General features: G+C 44.2%; 1 protein-coding gene across 1 annotated transcript; it reads left to right on the top strand.

Annotated features, from left to right (window-relative positions):
- The first annotated feature begins 334 nt into the window (after window positions 1-334).
- Window positions 335-16,303, top strand: si:ch211-102c2.8 (trichohyalin). Its single transcript, XM_045706594.1, has 29 exons — window positions 335-1,038; window positions 1,179-1,267; window positions 1,755-1,815; window positions 1,933-2,055; window positions 2,395-2,745; window positions 3,217-3,351; window positions 3,483-3,578; window positions 3,668-3,775; window positions 3,875-3,956; window positions 4,059-4,164; window positions 4,370-4,444; window positions 4,566-4,658; window positions 4,754-4,866; window positions 5,043-5,169; window positions 5,285-5,410; window positions 5,500-5,613; window positions 5,729-5,950; window positions 6,155-6,217; window positions 6,330-6,425; window positions 6,506-6,607; window positions 6,693-6,875; window positions 7,151-7,282; window positions 7,654-7,886; window positions 8,021-8,147; window positions 8,268-8,351; window positions 8,505-8,716; window positions 9,478-9,553; window positions 10,618-10,854; window positions 14,548-16,303. Exons 1-29 carry the CDS (start codon window positions 969-971, stop codon window positions 14,620-14,622), a joined length of 3,711 nt encoding a protein of 1,236 aa, XP_045562550.1. The 5' UTR covers window positions 335-968; the 3' UTR covers window positions 14,623-16,303.
- The last annotated feature ends 2,486 nt before the right edge of the window (window positions 16,304-18,789 follow it).

Raw genomic sequence — 18,789 nt, forward strand, 5'->3', positions numbered from 1 at the left:
TCGGATATCTATCGCGGAATCTGTAAACTTCCGCTTTAAAGATTGAATTGAGCCCTTAGGTTACTTAGCCGTAATAAACGTGCAGGTAGCTGTACAAAATAAAGTTAGGATAGCCGAGGAATGAAAGAATGTAGCTTAAAACACTAAAATGAAGTCTTTGCAGAGCAGTGGCGCTCCGACTCCCGCTGTTATCGCCAGAGGGGGAAGCTTGCTGTGATGTGCGCCTCGCCGGGTCGCTCAGTTTCAACGGTTCTTATTATACAGTTTGAACGGCTTGGCTTAGACCCGGGTGGGGGAGCACTGTTTGAAGGTTGCTTGGAAACCCAAGCAATGTTTCTGTCAATCAAGTCAAGCTGGAAAGGAGTCTACCAACTTTGTTTCATACCATTCAGAAAGTAAGTCTTGAATTTATGGTTACATTTAAACAATGAGAAGAAACCATTTATGCTGCTTATGTTTTAACAATATGGGCTACCTGGCTGTGTAGTGTAAATGTGAAATGTAAAGCTATCGAGAAATGTTGTATATGTCACATTATAGTCTTATTTGCGCGTTATGCACACTGTTCAATCAAATGCACATATGCATTGACTTTTCATTATAGTGCATGAATTCTAATGGAACCACCATCAAATCAACTCAGAGCTGGATGCTTTATCAGATGTGTTTTTTTAACATTTTTGAAACATTGGAATTTGTAATGCTGTTTCCAAATTGTAAGCCTACAGGACAGCTTTCCTACTCGGTCAGTGGAAGGAATTCCACAATCACTGTAAACTACAAAGTGTAGGTTAGCATGTGAGCTGGCCATAGTGTCAGCAGAATGTATTGGCAAGAAAGGACAGCAGCCTTAAGGCCCCCAGTCAAAGGCTCTGGGTTTCCAGAGCAACTCATAACCCCCACCACCATCACTTTGCTGTTAGGTATTCGAGAAGGTTGTCTGTATTTCTGAGTGTGTTTTACAGGAAATGGCCGATGGCAGTTTTGAAGGGACAGAAAGAGATGCTGCAGAAGACACAGATGAGCTTCTTTACACTGGTCAGATAATGTCCTATCTAGGACTATAGATACTTCAGACTGAATTCCTCTACCTGTCTTTCTTCCTACTCATTCTCGTTCCTTCTCTTCTCTCTGGACTAAACCGTTTCCTGTTCCCTATATACCCTCTGCTCACTCAGACCTGGATGAAGACAGCAATGCCCCTCTGCCACAGGATCACTGTGACCTCCTCCTAGATGCCATCGATGCCCAGCTGAGCCGCCTGCAGGTCAGTGTGCTGCAGCCATCCTCAGGGTTTCACAGGGTTCCAGACTCGTAATCCTATTTTTGTCTAGTTTGTCTTAAAGGCAGAGTGCAGTCAAAAATGTGTTTTTTTTCCCCTCTGTGTTTCCACACTATGAGGTTGGAATAATATTGTGAAATTGTGAAGATTATGACAATGCCTTTTTAGTGTAACAGCTGTTTGAAAAGACTGCCTGAAATTCCTGCCAGTTTTGGTAGGATGGCGTTTTGGATAAATGACAATAGACACAATGGGGAAGAGTTCCAAACCTCTCAGCCCAACAGCTAGCAAAATTCTTGCTTGAGAAATCGCTCTGCTAAGAAGACATTTTTGTTAATATTTGACCATTTTTATTGAAATCGATCACAGTAAGGTACTGAATAGTTACCCATAAATGATTTGATATTGAGATAAAAACGGCTGCATTGGACCGTTAAAAGTTGTACCATTATGAGTATCTAAATGTTCACAGGTGCAGAGCCATAGCCATGGGATTGAAGATATCTCCAGAAAACATGATTGCCTCAATACAGGTATGTTGTTGTATGTAGTTTAATTTACTACAGCACATCTTGAGTGATACTTTTTGTCTAATAGTAACTCTCTAGTATTTTAATATCTTTATTGCTCTCATGCTCTGTTTATTATAGCTCACCTTAGCAGTAGCCAGTCTGTGAGCAGGGATACAGGACTGGGAAGTACCATCCCCACTAACGACACCCCCATCTCTTGTCTTGACTTGGTACGCTCTGAGACCAGGGACCTGTCTTCAGGTGAGAATGTTACATGCAGTGTCCTCTTCAACTTGTCCCAATCCAGTCCTTACAGCCATTATAACTTGATCACTTTTAGTGTGTGAGGATTCTGGAATGATCAATAATCATTTGCCAGAACTGAGCAACCAATACTGCAACATTACCATTAAGGAGAGAACCCTCAGAAAAAGGACTACTGGATATTAGAACTCACTGTCCTTTACAGAGACTCTTCTACCATGTCCCTCACCCTCACCCTACCCACATCACATGACCCAGCCTCTCTACCCTTCACTGACCTGGACCTTGGTTTAGCTTGGATGTCTCTCACCCCTCTCCCCTCTGCTCTCCCCTCAGAGAAGAGCTCAGGAGAACGTGTGGACCCTGCCGATCAGGAGGAAGAGGAGCAGAGGACAGTTGAAGTGATGAAGGAGGAAGAGGAGGGTGTAGAGTCCCGTAGGGAGCAGTGTCACTGGAGGCTGGAGAGGCTGTTGGGGGCTTATGCCTGTGGAGGAGGAGGGTTAGCAGGAGAGCTGTGCCCCCCTCCAGACAGTGTCTGCACAGAGGACTTTGCCATGCGCTTCCGGGAGGAGATGGTGGTGAGGCTGCCAGACAGGACCAAACAGAGGCTGGCCAGAGACTGGAGTAACAGCCTGGGACAGTCCTTTGGAGAGGAAGAGGCTGAAAGGACAGCATCAAAGCAAGCAGGTGGTCTCACTGCTGCTGGGGGAGAGGTTGTGGATAGAGGCATGGGTTATACAGAGCTTCCCCATCACATGGACAAGCAAGGCCAGGAGAGACAGACTCATCACAGGCATGGAGAGAGGAGAACTAGCTGGAGTGGAAACCTAGGGGCCAGTGAGAGCCACACAAGAGCACCACAGAGGCTTAGTGGTCTTAGCAGGAGTGAATGCTGTCTTCACTCTCTAGTGACTCCACCAGGGGGTGATAGACAGCTGTCAGTAGAGACATGTTCACAGTCCTTTGGGTTACCCCAGCCTGCCACAGGTGAGAGGGCTGACATCCTCCTGCGGTGGGTCTGGTGTCAGAGTTGGCAGTAGTCATCTGAGGGGAAAGGGGACAGTACTCATAGAAGTTAGTCTTATACTGTAAGGCCTCTCACTTATTTTGTTCCTGCATTATAATACTGATGCTTCTGTCTGTTTCCACTGGTTCCAGCGTCAGTGCCTGGTCCTCCCAGCACTAGCAGTGTTCGTACAGGGGTTCTCAATGAGGCCTGTTCCAGTCTGGAGCCTGAGGGAACCAAGGAGAACAGGAACCACACTGCTAGAACCACCACCAGACACCTGGCAGGTACTCTACCACACAGAACATCTACTCTTTCAGCTCATACACTCTACCCATGGCTTCATGTCAAGGATAGTTGAAGCAAAAGAAGTCAGCCGTCTCTAACAGTAACCGCAGCGTCTTCGTGTCTCCCCCAGGAGTGCCTGTGTGGAATTTTGACACAGTGACCATCGACAGTGAACTGGACTCCGTACGCACAGAGAAGGTCTGGCAACACATTCACAGCAGGCCAGGTGAGAGGCAGGAGCTAGGGGCTATGACCACCATTCAGAAGGAAAATGAAGTAGTTCACATTATTAAGATCTGTCTTACGTCACCATAGGATACCTCTCAGCCATTCAGTCTGTCAGCCACATGGATGGTCTCGACACTGACCAGAGTGACTATGACATACACACTCTGGAGCCAAGGAATCTCAAGTTTACTCCAGGTAAGACTTTCAGGACTAGGCCTGATTATTGAATGATATTATGCCACTAACTACACTATAACCCAATTTTCTTTGTTTGTTTGTCCTGTGCTTGTGAAGCACTGAGAGCTAGCAATGGAAATGTGACCAGTGACAGTCTACCTCTTCGTAAAGCACGCAAAAGCAGAAGAGACACTCACAGGTAGCCTTCACTGAATCAACAAAATGATGCGACGTCAGTCTCCAATACAATCTGACTAGCCATTCTTTGTTTCATATCCTTCACTATTGTCTCTGTCATCAGGTATGTGCTCTCTGTGGATGATGATGATGAGGACACAGATGAGGGCTGTGTCCGTTGGTGGAGGAGACGTAGGCCTGACAAGGACACAGTGGGACGTGTGTGTACGGTGAGAGGTGGCACAACAACCAACAATAACTCCTGTGGCAGACAGTGAGTCTGCCCTTGACTCTTAGTTATGGGGAAAGCCATCTGTTGATTGATATGCTTGTTAACCCTTGTTCACTCCATATGAGCAGCTATTCTCCATATGAGATGTGTAAAAACAGGCCTCCTGATACTTTGTCTCTCAAACCCCTGACTCCACTCAGCAGAGGCCTGGGGGTCGTCTGGAGGAGGTGAGGTCAGACTGGCTACAGATGGAGGAGGAGCTGGCTACCCTCAGACAGGTGAGATTCTTCTCACTCTACTCACCTCTCCTGATATTTCCTGACATTCAAGTGCTATGCTAAGGATATGTGAGTTTTGTGTCTTGTTGTCTGTGTGTAGTTATCTTTGTTTGTGTTTTAGGACTGTGAGAAGGAGGAGAAGAGACTGAGGATGAAGAGAGCTCAGCTGTGTGAGACTGAACTGTCCCTCACTGACCTTCTTCAGAAAAGAAAAGTACAAGACAATACCTTCCATATTGTGACGAGTTCCTTGTCCTGTGAATCCATGACAACGGCTAACACTGAGATGTGCTGTGTTCTGTGTCCCAGCATGCCATGCAGGAGTGGGAGCAGCTGCGTGCGGGGGCGGAGCAGATGGAAAGGGAGGGGAGGAGTCTGGAGGCTAGCCTGAGCGACAGCAAGGCAGAAGCAGACAGCACCAGGTATCCACATAATCAACCCTGATACTGCACTGTATCTCTTTAAACAGAATACAGTTTGCCAACACAATACTATTAGGAATAGCTTGTACTGTCTACAATACCTATTCTATACTGTCCTCTATACTGTCCATTGCTGATTAGGCTGTATTCACAGTGATGTATTGAGTGTATTGTAGTTGTCAGCTGCGCCGGCTGCAGAGGCAGAGGGACTCCTGTTTGCAGGAGGTCAGGGATCTGAAGGAGGAGCTGGCTGCTCTATGTAAACACAGAACTGCCTTAACGGATGGGACCTGCATGGACAGGGTAACACATGCTTTATCTAGCTGGCTTGACACCCCCCCCCCTCTATTACAATCAAATGATTTAATTATTACCATTTCATGCCTTCTCTCTCCTACCTCCTCCCCCACTGTCTCAGAGAGTGACCAGTGTCAGTATGTCTGTCCTTGAGAGAGAGGAGTTGGACAGACAGCTGAACAGTGCCAAGACAGAGCTGTTTTCCGAGCAGCGGTGCTCTAGACTCAAACTGGACTCTATGCAAGAGGTACAGCATTAGACTGGTGCTCAGAACATGTTACAGTGACAGTCACTGCTTTGAATGTGTTTCAATTTGTCTCTCTGCATGTGTGTCAGAAGTTGGACGAAGCTCACGAGGAGCTCCAGCGTGTAACAGAGGAGGAGAAGTTACTGAGGGACAGGTGTACATGTCTGGAGGAGAAACACAGACTGAAACAGGAAGAGGAGAAGGTACCTTCTACACCTGTCTACCGTGTTATTACCCTTTCTCATAACCACCCCTCTGACCCTCTATCTGTATTAAGATCTCACAGTCTATCGCCCTCTCCCATCCTCTGTCTCGCAGGCAGTGGAGGTGCAGGTGTGTGAGCTACAGAAAGAGCTGGGGGAGAGTGAGAGCAGGGTGGAGAGGATAGTAGCCCAGAAGGAGCTGCAGCTGCTGGGGTTCCAGGAGGAGAGGAGTGCCTTGCAGGCAGAGAGAGATGTGCTCCAGGGGGAGCTCCGGAGCCTGAGGAAGCTGCACAGCATCTCCCTGAGAGAGACCCAGGAGCAGGCAACCACGCAGACGGTGTGTGGGCTGGGTAATCTCTAGTACACAGTGTCGATGGATGAGTCAGCTTGACTGTGCGTGTGAATGTCCGAATTCCATCTTATACCAGCTCTCACCCATTATAAATGTGGGTAACTCAGTGTGCATGATGGCGTGGAAGCAAATGTAGTTAAATGTGTATGTGTGCAGTATGTAAGGGGTGGTTTTGTTTGTCTCCTTTAGCAGCGAGAGCTGGAGCAGCTGAAGAAAGAGTTGGCTTTGTCTCATGAGAAACACATCCAGCAGGTGAGAGGCTCCGTCAACTGGGTTTATTTAACATTAGTAAAGATCCCCATATTTCCTTTATGTGTTCTATCAGATTCAAACATTTATGTTGTTCTTGCTGCTGTGTGTCCAGACTCATATTCAAGCTGAAGAAGAGAAAACTGTTTCTCTCAGAGAACAGGCCCTGTCTCACACACAGCACATTGAGTCCATACAGAGCTGCATCCAGGTCCGTATCTCAGGCTGTCCTATCCTCTGAAAGAATCACACCATACTGTTCCTGGGTCAGTTTCACAGTTTCCTTTGCAGATGAAGGAGAAGGAGTGGTGGAAGCTGAGGGAGGCTCTTAAAGAGCAGAAGGAGGTGATGAGGAGGCGAGAGGAGGAGCTGTGTGCGGAAGCTCAGGAGATGGTATATACTCCTACTTCCTCTGTCTCCTTTTCTGTCAGATGTAATGTAAAACAAATGTGATAACGGTACCTGTTCTCTACCTTAGATGCACAGCACCATAGACCGTGAGAGGAAGAAATGGGCAGTAGAGAAAGAAGCGGCTCTACAGTTGCAGTGTGGGATACTGGAGGACCAAGGCCGGGAGGCTCTGGAGAGAATGAGGGGAGAGACTGAGAGAGAGAAGAGGAATTCCTTGGCTCTTCAAAGCAAAGTGGTAGAACTGCAGACAGTAAGCAGAACCAAGATAGGGCAGGAGGTAGCCTAGCAGTTAGAGTGGTGGGCCAGTAACCGGCAGGTTGTAGTTCGAATACCCGAGCCGACAAGGTGAAAAAGGCACTTAACCCTAATTGCTCCAGGGTCACTGTTGATAGTGGCAGACCCTGGCCATGACCCCTCTCCGATGGTGTCTCAGGGGGAGTTGAAATATGCAAAACTACACATTTCCAATTCATACTTGAACATATGTGAAATAGAGATGTCATTCCTCTCTCCCTCCCCTCTCAGAAAGTGCAGGAGCTGGAAAGTGAGGGCCTTGTGCAGCAGAGTGAGCAGGCGTCTGCTCTCGCTGCAATGCGCAGGTCCCTGAGAGAGAAGCACCAGGTTGAGCTACAGAGACTGCGCAGGCACATGGAACAGGTGATGACAGACCTTATAAACTAGCATCTGGAGACGACTACATACAACATGCAGTGTATAGTTTCCAGCAGGGGCGCAACTTTGGTTTTAGAAGTGGGGGGAACATAATTCTTCTTCTTCTTATTTGTATTTGTTTTATCCGGTCAGATAAACACTCCAAACAGCCTACCAGACCGCTCGGAGGCGTTTGCATGGTCCTAAAGCATACCGTTGCCTTGTTGTGTATCACATTCCAATGATAAAACTTGGAGACAAAAAAGCAATTTCAGAATGTGTGGGGGGGGGGGGTCCCCCCCAATCCCCAGTGAAAGTTGCACCCCTGGTTTCCAGTGTATGTTTGACATGGTGAACTGACTGGGCTGTGGTCGTAGGAGGGTGAGAGGGAAGCGTTGAGGCTGGAGCAGGTTGTCCAACAAGCGGAGCTGGAAGCTGGTAGACTGCAGGTGCTGCTTGGGGAGAGGGAGCACAGCCACAAGCAGGCCACAGCCAGGCTGGAGCAGCAGCACAGACACTGGGCCCAGGAGATGGGGGCAGAGTGTCAGCATCTTCAGCATCTGCTGGAACACAGTGGGGCCGTAGGGAGCTCCCTTCAGCTCCCACACAGGTACTCTCTCACATAGACACAAACACACACACTCATATTCTCTCTCGTACACATACAGAAGCACACATTTCATTATCAGCATATGCATTTGGATATAATACTGGGTATTCTAATATATTGGTGATGTGCTGCAGTCCTACGGTGGCCCAGGTAGTCCAAACCCTGCAGGCCCTCAGAGAGCAGTTGCAGCAGTCAATCAGCCAACTACAGCAGGAGCTTGACTTACAGAGACGCAGCACTCAGCAGCTGAGCCGGGACAAAGTGTGTTCAGGACAAACTCACTAAAATACACACAAACGCACACAGATACAACACATACAAACATGCTTACACTTCTGTTGCGTTACACATGCTGTTAAGAATCACATTGGTGTGTTTTAGGAGCGTGAGTTCCGTATTCAGAGGGAACAGATGGAGACGGAGAGAGAGCAGGCTCTGGACTCACTGAAGGAGACACTCATTCAGGTATGGATCTCACTGTCACACACACACACACACACACACACACACACACACACACACACACACACACACACACACACACACACACACACACACACACACACACACACACACACACACAGAGAGAGAGTGTACAGTCATATATTAACGCTGCAGGAGCACATTGAGGAGCTGAGCGATCTGCAGCAGGCCCAGGTGCGCGAGGAAGGAGACGAGACAGGAGGTTTGGCTGCGTCGCTGCGCAGACAGCTGCAGGCCAAAGACCAGGAACTGCGCCGGGTGCAGAGGAGCATGGGACAGTGGAAGGAGCAGACCACGGCGCGCCTGGCACGCAAGTTTGAGGAGGAGCTGACAGCCGAACTGGAGCGGTGTGTAGCGTACAATCCCACACTATTTACACAGAGTAGACTTTTAAAACTTTACTCACTTTTGGCCCTCATCCTTATTTTTTTTCTGATGAAGATGTGCAGGCTTTGAAAAGGTTGTATCATTAACTGACTTTGGGAAGTGTTCTGTTGTGTTCAGTGTTTTCACTTTTGCCACTCAACAGGTGCAAGGCAAAGTTGTTAAAGGGGAGGTAACTGATTTTACCATTTTGAGACAGCATGTCTAGAGACTAAGCCTAGAGTCTAACTCACTAATTAGTTGTCCCATTCTTCTTACAAATCATCATCATCATCATCTCACTGTAGAGCAGTTCTGTTCAGTAGTTTGTACACTGTAGAGCAGTTCTGTTCAGTAGTTTGTACACTGTAGAGCAGTTCTGTTCAGTAGTTTGTACACTGTCGAGCAGTTCTGTTCAGTAGTTTGTACACTGTCGAGCAGTTCTGTTCAGTAGTTTGTACACTGTCGAGCAGTTCTGTTCAGTAGTTTGTACACTGTAGAGCAGTTCTGTTCAGTAGTTTGTACACTGTCGAGCAGTTCTGTTCAGTAGTTTGTACACTGTAGAGCAGTTCTGTTCAGTAGTTTGTACACTGTAGAGCAGTTCTGTTCAGTAGTTTGTACACTGTTAGCACTGATGTGTTTATACAGTGTCATTAACCATCAAAGTTGCACATTAGTTATGCTCTGTCAGGAGAAGATAGTCTGTAGGAAATATCTATAATATCTGGGTATGTTTGTGTTGCAGAAAGGCACCTAAGGCACAAGAGGAGAAGCAGAGGAAGCTGGAGAAACTGGAAGGGGAGATGAGACGCATTACTGGGGTAACCATCACCATATAAGACCTGCGGGAGCCTGAGCATGAAGCTACTCCAAGTTTTTTTGTACTTAATTTACTGGTTGTTGGTTAAGGCTGGGGTTAACAGAATGTGCAGTTAAAGTAAGGGTTAAGGTTAGCACTGTAGGGCAAAAAGTGTGACATTTTTATTATTCAGTTGGATAAAAGTATTATTTTGAGGTGGGTAAACTGATTGTTTACTTTAAGGCCTAGATTCAATCAGATCAAGCATAGCTGATGTTTTGGCAGATTGAGGTGTCAAATCGGTAAGCGGCTGCTCATGGTCATTGTCACAAAGCCACACCCGTCCCACTCGCGTTAGAAGTTCAGAACGAGAGTGTGGGCTATATAGAAATAATGACGCTCAAATTAAAGATCGTTAAACAAAATAATGAGGATTTCTATCGGCCTAATCAAGGTGTAGGTTAAATCACACATTCCAGTGTTCGAACTTGTAAACACGGCTGCATGGGATTCCTACTAATGTGAATCTGTGGCAATGTCCGCGATAGGTATAACGCCGGGAGCCGCTTGTGGATTTGACAGGTCCACCTCAGACACGGTCAAAACACCAGCTATGTGGGTGTTGGCTAACGCAAATCTGATTGAATCTAGCCCTAAATTAGATAAACATTATTTTGAGTTGGATTAAATTATTATTAAATTAATCAATCAGTTTATTCAAAAATAATAACTACACAAATCAAAATAATTTCATCCAATTCAAATGACCAAACTCTAATTAATCAATAAGCCTAACCCTAACCCTAGAAATAGCCCTAACCCTAAACTTAACCTTACCTTCATGTCCACACCCCTCCAGCTTGGAATGCAATTCTCATCAAATGAATGGGAAGTCTGAAATACGGGACAAATGTAAATAAGTCAGGACACCAGAAAGGGGCTGAAATACAGTACTGCCCTGAGAATAATTTGACATCTGGTAACCATAGAGGCTACTTTATGGCCTAGATTGAATCTCTCCTTCTCTTCTCCTTTGTCTGTCTCTAATCCCCAACCATTTGCTCTCCTCTCCCTGTCTCCTGTTAGGAATGCACTGACTCTGGAGCTCAGCAATCCGCCTCCTCTCCCTCCCTCCACATTGGGGAACCCCCTACCTTCCCCGGGTCCTCAGACCTGGCCTCCTTCAAGCTACTGCGTCACCTCCAGAGCCGGGTCAAACAGCTCCGTGCTGAGAACCAGGCCCATGCCCGCAGCCCCTCTCAATTGGGCAGGGCCCCTCTGGGCAGGGCCCCAACGGAGCTGGCTGGGTCCTACCTGGAGACGGTGAGTTCCACCTGCCAATTGAGTGGGCAGGCAATGACATCCTCTGTCCTACTAATAGTAATAACTTAGTAATAATAATAGTATTTGGGGTCCTGATTTAAATTAAGTGCTACTTACAAAGGCTTCATAAAGCATTCATAAAGTCTCCATAAACACTACATAAATGAGCCACAAATGATCTATAACCGTATGTCATGCTCTGTAAAGGATTCATAAATGTGGCATAACTCTGTGGCATAACCACCAATGGCAAATGTGACATAACCCACTTGGCCACATATGACATAAACCAGTGCTTATTCAAAGCTTTATAAATAATATTAAATTGAGGCTTCACAAAGCATCTCCAACCTTGTCATGTCATACTCTAAAATATTTCTAGGAGGGCCCAACCTCTTTCCCTCTTGGGTGTATAGCCAATATTGGACCTTACCCCAACCTTCCTCAAAATGCTATGCTGCAGGATGACACATGCTCCATAAAGTGCAGTCATGGTAGTCACATTACACCAGGCACAACTTACTTTGATGAAAGCCCCCAACATAAGGAAATGGAAAGTGACTTTCTTCTGGGATCAAGTTACATCTTCCTCAGTACACAAACATGCACAGTCACACACAACAATATAACTTGAGCCATACTGTGCGCTGCTGGACTCAGTCAGGTCTTTGTCACATTTACCCTCTCCCACTGAAAGATCAACCACAGAGAGTCCAGGTTGAATTCAAGGGCTAGATTCTATCAGATCCGTGCTAGCCGACACCTGGTTGTTTTGGCGGTGTCGGAGGTGGAACTGCGTTAGAGCTGTCAAATCCACAAGCTGCTCCCTGTATTATACCTAAAGCGGACATTGCCATTGGCTGCACAGAGTCGAATTAAGATAAATCCCCTGCAGCCTTGTTTACAAGTTTGAAAACTGGAATGTGAGATCTACACCTCGATTAGGCTGATCCTCATTATTTAGGGTGACAGGTAGCCTAGCGGTTAGAGTATTGGGCCAGTAAGTGAGAAATCTGTGAAAAGTCTTTCGATGTGCCCTTGGCAAGGCACTTAACCCTAATTTGCTCCAGGAGCGCTGTACTACTATGGCTGACCTTGTAAAACAACACCTTTCAATGCGGCTATCTGGTGTGTGACAATTCGTTTTTTTATTTCCTCCTTATTTTGTTTAATGATTTTCAATTTGAGTGTCATTAGTTCTATATAGTCTATACTTTCCCGTTCTGAACTTAACGCGAGGGAGACGGGTGTGGCTTTGTGACAATGACGAGCAGTCGCTCACCAATTTGACAGCTCTAACACAGTTACACCTCCGACACAGCCAAAACACTGTCTGCTATCGCGGGTTAATGCTTCATCTGATTTGAATTTAGGCCTAAGCCCTGGTCTCATGGGAACAGAAAAGGAATACCTGGTTGTTATCCCAAACTTGGCTCTGACACACACACACTTTGCTGGTCCATCACCCCATCCAAATACCCCTCACACCCTGTGGATCATGAGAGAACCTTCGTAAAAGGGCAGAATGTTTGTAACATATTTATTGACACTCAGGGATCGTCAACTGGCAGCCCGCAGGCTAAATTCAGCCTATGGACGATTTTAATTCTGTTACTCAGAACACATACAGTGCTGTGAAAAAAGTATAACCCAGCGACATTTGTGGCTTTTCAAGCATGAACTGCTCGTTTCAAGTCATGCCAAAACATCTCAATTGGGATTAGGTCTAGACTTCCAGAAACAGACTCCTGGGATTAGGTTTAGACTTCACATTTGTTGCTTTTTAGCCATTTTCATGTAGACTTGATTGTGGATCATTGTCTTGCTGCACGACACAGCAATGTTTCAGCTCACAGACGGATGGCCTGACATTCTCCTGTATAATTCTCTGATAATAGAATGAACCATGAATTCTGCTCTAAGGCAAGTTGTCCAGGTCCAGAGTCAGCAAAGCTTCCTCAAACCATCACACCACCACCACCACGCTTGACCGTTGGTATGAGGTTCTTACTGTGGAAGGCAGTGTTTGGTTTTCGCCAGATATAATGGGACCCATCTCATCCAAAAAGTTATACTTTTCTCTCATCTGTCCAAAGAACATTTTTTCAAGAGTCTTGATGATCATCCTGCTTCCAGGTGCTTTTTGGCAAACATGTCTGTACATTATGTCTGTACATCTTTATATCATATGACGCTGTACTTACTGTTATTCATAACACCTACATAAGGCTTAATGTCGTAAACATTGTTAGGCCGCCCATCATAGAAACGTTTTACGAGTATGACATGACAAGGTTATGGGTCTATAATCTATAGATTGTCTCATCTAGCTTTGTGAAGCCTTTATTAAGCAGTGCTTATGTCACTCTTTAAAATGTTTAATGCTTATAATAATGATATTCCATTATTTGACAAAGTGGGTTATGTCACATTTGCCATGGGTGGTTATGCCACACAGTTATGTCACATTTATGAATCCTTTATAGAGCATGACATATGGTAATAGATTTTGACCCATTTATATAGTGCTTATGAGGCCCTTATTTGGTCTGTCATATCTGGTCAAACCAGTGGTGTAAAAGGGTCTGTACAAACACAAATCTCAATGTCAACAGTGAAGAGGCGACTCCGGGATGCTGGCCTTCTAGGCAGAGTTGCAAAGAAAATGACATATCTCAGACTGGCCAATAAAAATATAAGATTAAGATGGGTAAAAGAACACTCACTGGACAGAGGAACTCTGCCTAGAAGGCCAGCATCCCGGAGTTGCCTCTTCACTGTTGACGTTGAGACTGGTGTTTTGCGGGTACTATTTAATGAAGCTGCCAGTTGAGAACTTGTGAGGCGTCTGCTTCTCAAACTAGACACTCTAATGTACTAGCCCTCTTGCTCAGTTGTGCACCGGGGCCCCCAACTCCTCTTTCTATTCTGGTTAGAGCCAGTTTGCGCTGTTCTGTGAAGGGAGTAGTACACAGGGTTGTACGAGATATTCCGTTTCTTGGCAATTTCTCGTATGGAATAGCCTTCATTTCTCAGAACAAGAATAGACTGACGAGTTTCAGAAGAAAGTTCTTTGTTTCTGGCCATTTTGAGGCTGTAATCGAACCCACAAATGCTGATGCTCCAGAGAGTCTAAAGAAGGCCAGTTTTATTGCTTTTTTAATCAGAACAAGTTTTCAGCTGTGCAAAAGGGTTTTCTAATAATCAATCAGCCTTTTAAAATGATAAACTTGGATTAGCTAACACAACATGCCATTAACACAGGAGTGATGGTTGCTGATAATGGGCCTCTGTACGCCTATGTAGATATTCCATTAAAAATCTGCCGTTTCCAGCGACAATAGTCATTTACAACATGAACAATGTCTACACTGTATTTCTGATCAATTTGATGTTATTTTAAATGGACAAAAAAATCTGTTTTTCTTAAAAAAAAAAAGGACATTTCTAAGTGACCCCAAACTTTTGAACGGTAGTATTTGTTTACTTTTACTCAAGTATGACAACTGTGTGCTTTTTCCATCACTGTGTAAAACGTGCTTCAGTGTATCGTTGTGTTGGCATGGTTTATGATGTGTTACTAAGGAGAAATAATGTGTGTGGTGGGTGACATTTTTGAAAAGTTGAAATGCAGTTTTAAAAGTATTCTCTCGAGTAATAGGTATATTCTATCTGTAATTCTTATCCAATCAGATCACACCATCCCAGGAATGCACTCAGTTTTGGAGTCGTTCCCGTTCCAGGACAGTACAGAGGGAAGGATTGTGATCTTTGCCAGATGACGTGTGTGTGTTTGTAAAATGAATTACTGCAGGACAGCAATCTCAAATCATTTCAAGGTACTCGTGAAAAGGATGACACTACATGATGGGGTAAATGGCCTCAAGGTCAAAATGGGTTAAGTTGACGTTCTTCTGCCTTTGGAGGAATTAAGTTTTACTGCTAGGCTAAAGGTTGGGGACTGAGTGAATGAACCAACTGACATGTCTGCATAGTGCCTATTCCAGAGCTGTGACTCTTTAGGCAGTGGGATCAAGCTCAAATTAGGACCATTTGAAGAAGAAAGTAATCTTGTGTCAGTTTCTTTCTATGTTGCAACAGAGCTATTGTAATTATTATGCTCAATGTACACTCACAGGACAGTTTATTGGGTACACCCATCTAGTACCGGGTCGGACCCCCCTTTGCCTCCAGAACAGCCTGAATTCTCTGGGGCCCGTTGGAAACGTTCCACAGGTATTTTAGTCCATGCTGAAGCAATGGCATCACGCAGTTGCTGTAGATTGAATGGCTGTACCATTGACAACAGGCAGGATGGGTCCATGAACTCATGCTACTTACGCCAAATCCTGACTCTGCCATCAGCATGACGCAACAGGAACCAGGATTTGTTGGACCAGGTAATGCTTTCCACTCCTCAGTTGTCCAGTGTTGGTGATTGTGTGTCCACTGGAGCAGCTTCTTCTTGTTTTTAGCTGATAGGAGTGGAACCTGGTGTGGTCGTCTGCTGCAATAGCCCATCCGTGATAAGGATCGACAAGTTCTGCGTTCTGAGATGCCGTTCTGCACACCACTGTTGTACTGCGCCATTATTTGTCTGTTTGTGGCCCTCCTGTTAGCTTGCACAGTTCTTGCCATTCTCCTTCGAGCTGTTTTCGCCCACAGGGCTGCCACTGACTGGATATTTATTGTTTGTCGCACCATTCTTGGTAAACCCTAGACACTGTCGTGCCTGAATAGCCCAGGAGGGTGACCGTTTCTGAGATACTGGATCGTCCTGGCACGGACGTTCATACCACGCTCCAAGTCGCTTATGTCACTGGTTTTTCCCCATTCTAACATTCAATTGAACAGTAACTGAATGCCCTGATGCATGTCTGCCTGCTTTATATACCAATCCACGGCCACGTGATCCATTTTCGTGAATGGGGTGGTGTACCTAATAAACTGCCTAGTGAGTGTATACTTCAGATTACATGATCGTTTTTATTTAGAAAGACATTTTGTTTGGAACTGGAATAAACTTTAACTATTTAACATCTGTGATGTTTTCATACTGTATGTACTGTTGTCCCTTTGGCATTAAAACATTGTGAACACCATAAGCAATAAAGAATTTATTTAGAAACAGATAAAGTTCAACTAGCCACTGTTTCTGTTAAGGTGCATATGAGGGGATACAATCAAAGTGTACAATGATGGTGAATTTTAGTACAGCCATTATTTTTCACATTATTGTAGGAAGACCAACATAGCCATCTTTCCTCCAAAGCAAACTTTCAGCATACTTTATTCTTGAATGCGGAAACAAGGACCAAACCACCTTTAAACAGTAACCGTTCTTAAAAACATAACCCAACTGGAGCTAAAAGATGAGTATAAAACTTTCATACTGACATTATCAGAGCTCAATGCCCCTTCTTCCCTTTGAATAAAGTCGAATGAATTACATCCTTGTCCTTTGTAAACCAATGCATTGGCTAAACACAGATCATATTTGCTTGCATTTAATGTAACTACAACAAAACAGACTTCTCCAAATAGGCTAAGCAGTCTGCTATGAAACAGTTGTTACATTATAAGGTACTAGACAATTCCGAAACATCAGAAACTCTTGACGTGTGCTGCCACTGGTTTGAAAGCTTCAACATTGACATTCCATTTAAGGGATAGTTCAGGATTTTGGCAATGAAGCTCTTAATCTACTTTCATGCTAGCTGATCCCAAAGACTTTCAGTCTTTGCGCTAATGCTAGTTAGCATTGGCTCGTGAAACTACCTCTAACTTCCTTCATACTGGACGCAGACATAAAAATGGTATCCACGAGTTCATCTGAAGTAGATAAAGATCTTCATTGCCAAGTGTCTTCATAAAATTACTGTGGCTTTGTGGTCCTTGCTATATAATTTTTCCAATTACATATTTTCCTGGATCATAGTAGACAAAGGGGTACTGCAAGATTTAGGTTGTTTTTCTAGTTACCATGAGTCAGATGAACTCATGGATACCATTTTTAAGTCTCTGCATGCAGTTTGGAGTTCATTAAAGTTAGCATATCGTTAGCTTAGCACAATTGCTGTAAGTCTGCAGGTACAGTAGCCAGCTCCTCTAAAAGCAGGGAAATAGACCTAGCTACTCCAAAGCTGGGTGTTTGGTAATTTATAGCTTTACAACATTTAATTAATATTTTTATGAATTTATTAATAATCATAAACGAGATTCACTTCCTCGTTCTGTCCCGTTGTCGCATAGAGATTGCAACGTATCTGTCTCAATGGCACTGCCCGTACACTCAGATGCCATAATGGGACAGATACAACGTTATCTCTATACATCTTTGTGCGACAACGGGACAGAATGAGGAAATGGATAGAATATTGTTTCTAATTATCAGTAAATATAACTAATTTATAAAACATCGATTACCATGTATAATTTTGTAAGACTATACAGTGCCTTCAGAAAGTATTCATAACCCTTGACATTTCACATTTTGTTGTGTTACAGCAGGAATTTAAATTGGATTACATTGATTTGTTTTCCTCACCTATCTACACACAATACCCCATAATGACAAAGTGAAAACATGTTTTCAAAATGTTTTGAAATTGATTGAAAATTAAATACAGAAATATCTCATTTACATAAGTCTTCACACCCCTGAGTTAATACGTTAAAATATCCTTTGGCAACAATTACAGCTGTCTTCCTGGTTAAGTCTCTAAGAGCATTGTACATCTGGATATTTGTACAATATTTGCACATTATTCTTTTTTTAATTCTTCAAACTGATTTAAGTCCAAACTGTAACTAGGCCACTCAGGAATATTCAAGGTCGTCTTGGTAAGCTACTTGTGTATATTTGGCCTTGTGTTTAAGGTTATTATCCTGCTGAAAGGTGAATTTGTCTCCCAGTGTGTCAGGTCCTGACCAGTATAAGGGTTATTTGTTATTGTAGTTTGGTCAGGACGTGGCAGAGGGTATTTTGTTTATGTGGTTCGGGGTGGTGATTTATTTAGTAGGGTGTTGGTTTAGTTAGTTCCGGGTTTTTGGGGTTATGTTTGTATTTCTATGTGGTCTCTAGTCTTTTTGTATTTCTATGTCTAGTTTATTGGGGTTGGACTCTCAATTGGAGGCAGGTGTTTTCTAGTTACCTCTGATTGAGAGTCCTATATATGGGTATGTGTTTGGTTAAGTGTTTGTGGGAGATTGTTCTTGGATTGCTGTGTTGCCTTCAAGACTGTTATTTTGTCGTTCATCGTTTTATTTTTGTATACGCGTTTTTTCCTTCTTTTCCCGTCAATAAAGAAGATGAGTATACATGTCCCTGCTGCGTTTTGGTCCTCTCCTTACGACAACCGTGACACAGTGTCTGTTAGAAAGCAGACTGAACCAAGTTTTCATCTAGAATTTTGCTTGTGCTTAGCTCTATTCTGTTTCTTGTATCCTAAAAAAATCCCTAGTCCTTGCCGATGACAAGCATACCCATAACATGATGCAGCCACCACCATGCTTGAAAAGAGTGGTAAGAGGAACAACCTAAAGAGGATTTGCCCCAAACATAAAACACTTTGTATTCAGGATATAAAGTTAATTTCTTTGCCACATTTTTTTTGTTGCAGTTTTACTTTAGTGCTTTATTGCAAACAGGATGCACGTTCTGGAATATTTGTGTTGTGTACAGGCTTCCTTCTTTTCACTCTCATTTAGGTTAGTATTGTGGAGTAACTACAATGCTGTTGATCCATCCTCAGTTTTCACCTATCACAGCTATTAAACTGTTTTAAAATCACCATTGGCCTCACGGTGAAATCCCTGAGCGGTTTCCTTCCTATCCGGAAACTGAGTTAGGAAGGACCCCTGTATCTTTTTGGTGACTGGGTGTATTGATACACCATCCAAAGTGTAATTAATAACTTCACCATGCTCAAAGGG

This window comes from Salmo salar, chromosome ssa24, assembly GCF_905237065.1.
Source record: "Salmo salar chromosome ssa24, Ssal_v3.1, whole genome shotgun sequence".
In the NCBI taxonomy this organism is placed as follows: Eukaryota; Metazoa; Chordata; class Actinopteri; order Salmoniformes; family Salmonidae; genus Salmo; species Salmo salar.